General features: G+C 40.2%; 1 protein-coding gene across 1 annotated transcript; it reads right to left on the reverse strand.

The window, feature by feature from the left end:
* Positions 1 to 2,707: 2,707 nt before the first annotated feature.
* Positions 2,708 to 6,645, reverse strand: LOC107539510 (myelin P2 protein). The gene is made up of 4 exons (XM_016216008.2): positions 6,573 to 6,645; positions 4,346 to 4,518; positions 4,043 to 4,144; positions 2,708 to 2,758 (listed from the first exon to the last, which is right to left on the reverse strand). Exons 1-4 carry the CDS (start codon positions 6,643 to 6,645, stop codon positions 2,708 to 2,710), a joined length of 399 nt encoding a protein of 132 aa, XP_016071494.1.
* Between the last annotated feature and the right edge of the window lie 1,504 nt (positions 6,646 to 8,149).

The following is an 8,149-nucleotide window of genomic DNA, read 5'->3' on the forward strand; positions in this document are numbered from 1 at the left end:
ATGCTACATAAGTGATGTCACTTCCTTCTCAGGGGATCACATTGGAAGCCACATGTTTTTCTTCCGCCCGTCATTTGCAAGGTTAATGTCAATTAGCCGGTCAAGAGGTCGTCCAGTTTTCCCACTGCACAGTTGCTATTTTTCCCTTGCAACTAATAAGCAATCTGTGTGGAGATACTTTAGGACCAACCTAATATCCTGTTCCTAATCAGAATTCCCCTCTAGCTTTAACATCCATTGATAATTCTTACCTGAGCCACTATTTACTGTGATGGTTAAAAAACCATCATTTCCCAATTGCAGCACTTCTTCCACTTTTACCAGTGAGCCCACTGCATCCTACAGTAAGGAAGGTAATTCCTCCTCCTTCCCCCTCTTTCTCTCCCTCCTTCCAGTATGTACTCACAGATTCTTATTTTTCCCCAGTGGTTTATAATTGATGACTTTTCTCTATTTATCCCAGTCCAGGCCAATGGAAGCACCTGCAAGCTCACTCACATAGTTGGGTGACAGGTCTCAAATATTTATTTGAAACAACATCCTTACTTTCTGGCATAACAAGATATTTTAGGCTCAGGTTGTCCCTGCTCTACCTCCCATTGGAATCAGCCATTGTTCCAAGGAATCCTCCTTTATTTTAGTGGGCATGAAGTTAGACCCTTGGGCACTAGGTGTACTCATTCCTACTGAGGCGTCTTTGTTTCTAAGCTCTTTGGGCAGATAAAGCTAGGAAATGCACGTGCATGTGTACACCTACATTAAGTCTCTCTCATCCACGGATTCACTTTCTGTGGTTTCCGTCAGTTACCTGCAGTCAACTCAGGTCCAAAAATATTAAATGAAAAATTTCAGAAATAAAACAATTCATAAGTTTTAAATTCCCTGCGGTTCTGAGTAGCGGGATGGAACCTCCTGCCATTCTGCCCTGCCCAGCCTGGGATGTGACTCTTCTTCTTGAGGCTCCCGGCCTCATAGGCACTGAGGAGCCATCTGGGTTATCAGATCGCAGGGTTTGTTGTGTTCAAACAGCCTTGATTTTACTTAATAATGGCCCCAAAACGCAAGAGTAGTGGTGCTGGCAATTTGGATGTGCCAAAAAGAAGCCACAAAGTGCTTCCTTTTAGTGAAAAGGTGAGTACACAAAATAAGATACTTAGAGAGAGAGAGAGACCACATTCACATAACATTTACTAGAGTATGTTGTTATAATTGTTCTATTTTATTGGTAGTTATTGGAGTTACTGTCTTACTATGCCTAATTTACAAATTAGACTTCATCATAGGCATGTATGTACAGGGGGAAAATACATAGCATATATAGGGCTTGGCACTATCATAGCTTCGGGCATCTACTGGGGGTCTTGGAACATATCCCTCAAGGCTAAGGGGGGATGACTGGATACATACACATGACACATATATACATACACACATAAATGCATGCAGGTATGCATGTCCAATTATACACACACACACAAGCATATGCCTTAGAAACCATGAATTTGCATCTATTCCAGTCCATTTTCACATAGTTCTTACTTCCCCCATTCCATAGTTGTATGTTTCTTCTTCCAGAGGGAAAATTCTGGCTCCTAACATCAATATGTTCTCGTTTGCTCAACCATGTACACATATGAAATAGTCTCATTATTATCTGAACACAGTGGTCCCCTATTCCTGCCTGTCAAAACCAATTGGACACAGTAATTTCACGCCCAGTAATTTATCCAAGAGAAAGGCACTCGTGTGTCTACAGCCTTGTATAAGAATGTTTATAGGAGCTTTGTTTATCATTGCCAAAAACTGGAAACAGCCCAACTGTTTTAAGAGAATAAGGGAGAAATAATCTGTGATACATTCATGCAATGGAATCCTGCTCAGCAATACACAGAAATGTGTTACTGCTTCACGCAACAATATGGATGAATTTCAAAAGCATGCTGAGTTGAAGGCAAACAAAAGGACACATATGAGTCTATTTATATGAAGTTGGAGAATAGGCAAAATGAATTTATGGGGATAGAAACTAAATCACTGTTTGCTTTTGTTGGAGGCGGGACAGGGCAGGACATTAACTGGGAAGGAGCCTGGGAAAACATTCTGGGATTGAGAAAATGTACTATGTCTTGATCAGGATGGGAGTTACATGGGTGCATGAGTTTGTCACGACGGACTGAACTCTACCTTTAATATCTGTGCATTTCCCTGTCTATAAGTTAAACTTCAATTTTAAAAAACTGGCTGGAGTAGAATAGAGGCTGCCTGTTTAGCTGAAACCAGAATCCTTGTTTTGAAACAGCTCCTTCTAGATTGCCTCACTTCTGCTCCTCCTCTGTCATTACTCTCCCAGCCCCTGAAGGCATTTGCGTTTGCTACCCCTGGTCAGTATGTTTGCTTCCTTTTATTATCATTTGCAAGTTTACGAAATACAAAACAGGTTAGAATTCTACGAATAATTAAATGACATTATCAACTATTTAGGTCAGGCTAATCTGCATACTTTAATAGAGCAAAGATATGCATGCAAATTGAAAATATTTAAATAATACTGAATTGTAAATTAGTCCTCAGTGGAGGCCTTTGCCTATCTGATCTATTTAGACAACAGCAAGAACAAGCAAACCAGTGTAGCCAGACTCTGCCCATGGAAACAGCTGATTTTCAACATTTACTGAGCAAATACCAGTTCAATGAGGAATCGATTTTCTCAGACCTTCTCATAAATCCTGGTGCAGACCACGCCTTTCATCTTACATTCCTCAAAAAAAAAAAGAGAGAGATCAACTGAATATCTAAAGCTCAAACGAAAGGACAGCAAATTTGTAGCAATAACAGAAATTGAAAACATAAAAACAATCTCATGAGATTAAAGTTAGAAAAGATTAAAATATCAGCATGTAAATCTTCAATAATTTAGTCGTGGCCACTAGGACAAACAGTTTTGAAGTTGATCTATGCTACGGCAGGAGAATTCTTTTAAAATGACAACTCTTTCTATGCTGTACACCTGAAACTACTTCAAAATGACATTGAGTGTCAAAATAAGTAAATAAATACGTAAAACACAGTGGCAACATTTTATGCATAATTTGCATGCTTTTGAATCTACCAAAACAATGGTTTTCAAAATTATCTGCACATTTGTATTGTCTGGGGAAGATTTAAAAATACTGAGCGATGGCTCCTCCTCCCCCAAAAGGTTTGATCTGTGTTGGGGCCCCCAAGTTGATTCTCGCTCCTCACTTAAATCTATTGTGCGGCCAGGAGGAGCCTCTGTCCTAAAGGAAGAGACATTCAAAACACTGTGCGAATCTATGTATAGTCAATGTATGTGTTAATTAGTAAGCACAGAACCTAAACCTTTAAAAAATCGTTAGAGGTCATCTCACGTAACCTTTGTCATCTTTCTCATCTGCCGACTGGAGAGGCCTCCAGTGAGCTCGGCTTCAAGTATTGACTCGGTTTAGTCCAAGTTACAAAGGATTCTTGAAAACAAAATGCTTAGATAGCCACCAACACTCTACAGCGGAGCCTTTCAGGTTTGTTTTGCTTTTAGAACTTAGACTTACTTTTCTCTCTGTGAGTCCCAGCTAGTGGGATCTATCCATACACTTTTTTTTTTTTAATTGATTTCAGAGAGAGGAAGGGAGAAAGAAAGAGCGAGAAACATCAATGATGAGAGAAAGTCTCCTGCACGCCCCCTGCTGGGGATGGAGCCTGCAACCCGGGCATTGACGGGGAATTGAACCTACATCTCCTGGATCATAGGTTGGTGCTCAACCGCTGAGCCACACCGGCTGGGCTCCATACACTCTAACTTTACTATCATTTCTAAAATAACAAGTAGGCTTTCTTAGTTCTAAATTCTCAAACCTAAACTCAAACTCTTGATAGTTTAAATATCACCCAAGTTATTAACTCTTACTTCACTCAGCCATTCTTATGGGATTGCAAAGAAAAAAAATAATAGTTTGAAAATAATAGAACCAATTTCTCTATTTAAGTGACATTATTTCTGGTTTAGAAGTAAAGATCTTCTTACCACTACCATTTTCCCATCCACCAACTTCCTCTTTATTGTGGTCTCTTTGCCATCCCATTTCTGCACTTGATTCAGTGAGCCTCTCTCCAAGGTTACGATGCTCTGCAAAGACAAGTTCACATAACTGACTTGCTTGGCCATTGGTGATTAAAGAAGCAGTTTATTCAGCACTGAATCCTTTTCATAAGAGAGGCCCCTACAGGCCATTCTTTTCCAACAGAACGAAGCAGTCTGCCCTGTCATCACTAGCAGGAGTAATTTTCTCTCAAGCTGGAGACTTTGAAGAGAAACATTGAACTTTACCTTTGTTTTCCGGTTGTCAGCTGTGGTTTCTTCAAATTCCTGGCCTAGCTTGAAGGAGATCTCTGTATTTTTAAAGGTGCTTTCAGTCCTTATGGTTATCATATCCCCTTTCTTACTGATGATCACTCTGGGTTTGGCCAAATTCCCCAGTTTTCTGGTGGCTAGCCCCACACCTGAAAATCAAGGTAGTATTAGAAATGTGTTGACCCAGAGAGAGCACCCAGAGAGACCGTAGGCCACATTCTGGGCTCAGATGTGCCTCGGGTGTGTAGATGGCAGATAGTGTCATCACTACTAAGGACCTCCTCCCAGGTTTCATCTCCTAATGGAAGCGCATGCCATGGACTTGAGTATTTTAAGTTTTGTTATTATAAAAGTAACATCTGCAAATTTGAAAGATAAAAGCGTTCAGCCTGAATCATGCAAATCATCCACCTCCAACCCCATGCTCCACTGAAAATCACTATATAGTTCTGTATGGACCAGTACAGACATTTTAGTTTGTACATATGTTATAGATGTATTTTTAAATGATATGATAACATATACACATTGTTCCATGACTTTTCTCCCTTAGTAACATATTGTGAATATAGAAAAGAATTCCCCCACATCCCAGATTGAATCTCATTTCTGAAATTTTATTGCTGCCCTTAAATCTAGTGGGTAGGAAAAAAACAATCCATCTCCCTTCACGACCTGGATCATTCCAAATGTTAATAAGTAAATAAAATATTTTTTTAAATATTTCTGCATTTGAAAAACAAAATAAAATTAGACTCAGGTATTATTATTAGTATCCAAGATTATAGAAATACATGGAAAAAAAAGAAATGTCAAATGAGAGAAATATATCAAAAATATATGAAAGAACAACTAGTATATAATACACACACACACACACACACACAGGTGGGCAAAAGTAGGTTTACAGTTGTGTGTACATGAAGCAAAAAGTTTATTCTTGTATTATTTATTAATGTATTATTCATTTTTACTACAACTGTAAGCCTACTTTTGCCAACCCCTATGCCCAGATATATATTAAATAAGAAGTAAAGAGTTAGACCTAATAAAGAATTGTGAACTGTACTCTTTTTTTCTAATTCTGATTAATCTTGTTGTCTTATGCAATTTAGGGCAATGTTTTTCATACTAAATTTCTACAATAGAGCCTGAGAATCTACATTTTACCAACCCCCCCAAGTGTTCCTATGCACTCTAAAAGTTAAAAATGACAGAATTAGGGAGTCTTTTGTTGAGACTTTCTTATATTTTGCTGCTTCTTTAGCTGTAAAGTGAAATCCATACATTTAACAAATCTGCTAGTATGGATCTATCCCCGTAAGGTCTCATATTTTTCCTGGGAACATGACAGGATTTTGTGCATTTTATCTTTAAATAGAACCTTTCTCATTGCATTCTGAACAGGTAAGTGATGCTACAAGCACTTTGAAAACCAGGGCAACCTGAGGTCATTGGCATCGCTGTCTCTTAGATTTATACAGTTCTGGGAATGTCCAGACTCTTCCCATTTACTGGGCTCATATCTATGAAACATTCTCTAGAAATAGCGTCAAATAAAGTTGATGTAACTGATAACTGGATTGTCCATCTCCATCCATAGCTCCAACTCCAGGAGAGCCTAATGTTGGTGTAACTGAGTTTGAATTCACCACCACAACCCAATTCTTTTTGTCTCAGTAACTTCCTTAGGCTGTGAGCATCCTGCTTTAATGCATTTTGTTTCTATAAACTATTTACATGATTACATAATAACAGACAACCTATAGGTAGAGAGAGAAAACTTATAGTTTAGCTAAACATCAAAATTTTAACTTCAGGGTCTTCAACTCCTTATACTATGAGCACTTTAGTTGTTATAAAACTAGCTTTCAGGAAAGCCAGGGAATGGGTTGACTAAGCTTCTAAGATTTCTTTCCTGTAGGTCTGAACCCAAAGCCCTAATGATATGAAACTGCCTTTGGAAATTGTGGGAGCTCCGTGCATTTAAGCAGCTCTTGTGTAGGTTAAAATCTATTAAAATTGCCACAAACAAAATGCAAACAAATGATCTGACTGACACAAGAGAAGATCAATCTCAGAAGAGGACTGCACTTCAGCCTGTGCAAACTGCCCCAGACTCCTAGAAAAGGCGTTAGAAGGCAGTAGTCACACAGCTTTCTCCAAAAGAGCCTTCGGAACCAGAAGAAAGAGCCTGTCTTACCCAGAGCTTTCATGTAGCCATCGAAGTGCTCACTGGAGACGAGCTTCCAGGTGCCCACAAATCTGTTGCTCATTGCGCTGGATGAAAGCTCAGTCCAGTTCGCATGAGATCCAGGAGACTCCAATGAAATGCTGGAGCCTCAGAAGATGCTTTTCAAAGAAGCCCATAGCGTGCGACTCCCACAGAGACCCAGTGGGGAAAGGCCGTCAGGCCAGGGCGATGAATGGCTCGTCAGTCATCCATTAGCACAAAAGAAAACGTCACATAATGTTTCCTTTCATCTCCAAAATTTTTTATAAAAATCAATGAGAGTACTATTTGAACTTTCAAAAAAAATGTTGGTCAGTCTTACATTTTTAAGAAGTGCTTAGGTCCTTAATGCTTCAGGAAAGACTCCATGAATTGAGTCCTATACTGAACTAAATTATCTGAGCATGAATGAATGAAGGCATGTGTGTGTGTGTGTGTGCGTGTGTGTGTGTGTTCAGGCATCTTTGTCGTTCTCAATCCTGACTCTGCAAATTAAGAACTCTTATTGAAAGAAAAGAAAGAGGGGGAATGTCCCTGATATTGTGATGACCGCCTCCACTCTGCTGTGGGAGAGAAAAGCCAGAAGCAGTGTGAGAGCGTAGTCATAGGTGAGGGAGGCTCGGCATAGCTCACATATTCAGGCGGGCAGAGTGGGCGGCACACACAGCCAGTGTGTTAGAGCAGAGACAGAGTCCGGATTCACACGGGGCAAGAATAGCTGCAACGTGCTCCTTGGGCCCAGCAAAGACTGTCATCTAAAAAAGACCTGGAGCCCAAATTAGGGAGGTTCTTAGTTAATACAGAAACTTTAAGTCCTTTAAAATAAATCTACAGTTATATAAAGAGAACAAATTTTCTATTAGAATAGTACTAATGTATACAGAGAGCTCCCTGTGGGCCAGTCACTGTGCTAAGTGGCTAATATGCATTGTTTCCTGTAATCTGCAACAATTCCAGGAGTTAGGTACTATTATAATAAGCATTTTACCAAAGAGAAAAGTGGAGCTCATAGTGGTTAGGTAACTTGTTCCCACAACTTAAGAGAGGCAGGATTTGAACCTGGTGCTGTTCCCCAGTGCCTAGACGCCGGACCAGTATTTTGCACTGCTCCTCCTATGCATCTGTGCACAGAGGCCCTGGCCAAAGGTAGGCGATCCTGACATCACCAGGACTGGATAGAGACACTCATTCTCTGCTCAAAAATCAAGAGAGGAGCACAGCCGGTGTGGCTCAGTGGTTGAGCATCTACCTAGGATCCAGGAGATCGCAGTTCGATTCCCTGTCAGGGCACATGCCTGGGTTGCGGGCTCGATCCCTAACAGGGGGCACGCAGGAGGCAGCTGATCAATGGCTCCATCATTGATGTTTCCATCTCTCTCTTCCTCTCTCTGAAATCAACAAAAAATATATATTTAAAAAGAAATCGAGAGGTAAAAGTCAAGAGCTGAGGCACCCAGGCTACCACAGTCAACAGAGACCCAGTCTGTGACCAGGGGGAGCAAATGTAAAACCACCTCGAATAGAAGTGTTGCTCTTGGGAATAATAC

This window comes from Miniopterus natalensis, chromosome 16 (assembly GCF_054644295.1).
Source record: "Miniopterus natalensis isolate mMinNat1 chromosome 16, mMinNat1.hap1, whole genome shotgun sequence".
Taxonomy (NCBI): Eukaryota; Metazoa; Chordata; class Mammalia; order Chiroptera; family Miniopteridae; genus Miniopterus; species Miniopterus natalensis.

Bases quoted from the DNA above. Each gene is read 5' to 3' on its own strand.
- LOC107539510 (XM_016216008.2), bottom strand. From the start codon at position 6,645: ATGAGCAACAGATTTGTGGGCACCTGGAAGCTCGTCTCCAGTGAGCAC. The intron at 4,145-4,345 runs GTAAAGTTCAAT...TTGTCTTTGCAG, and splicing joins CTGACAACCGGAAAACAAAG to AGCATCGTAACCTTGGAGAG. The intron at 2,759-4,042 runs GTAAGAAGATCT...TTTTTTTTTGAG, and splicing joins TGGATGGGAAAATGGTAGTG to GAATGTAAGATGAAAGGCGT.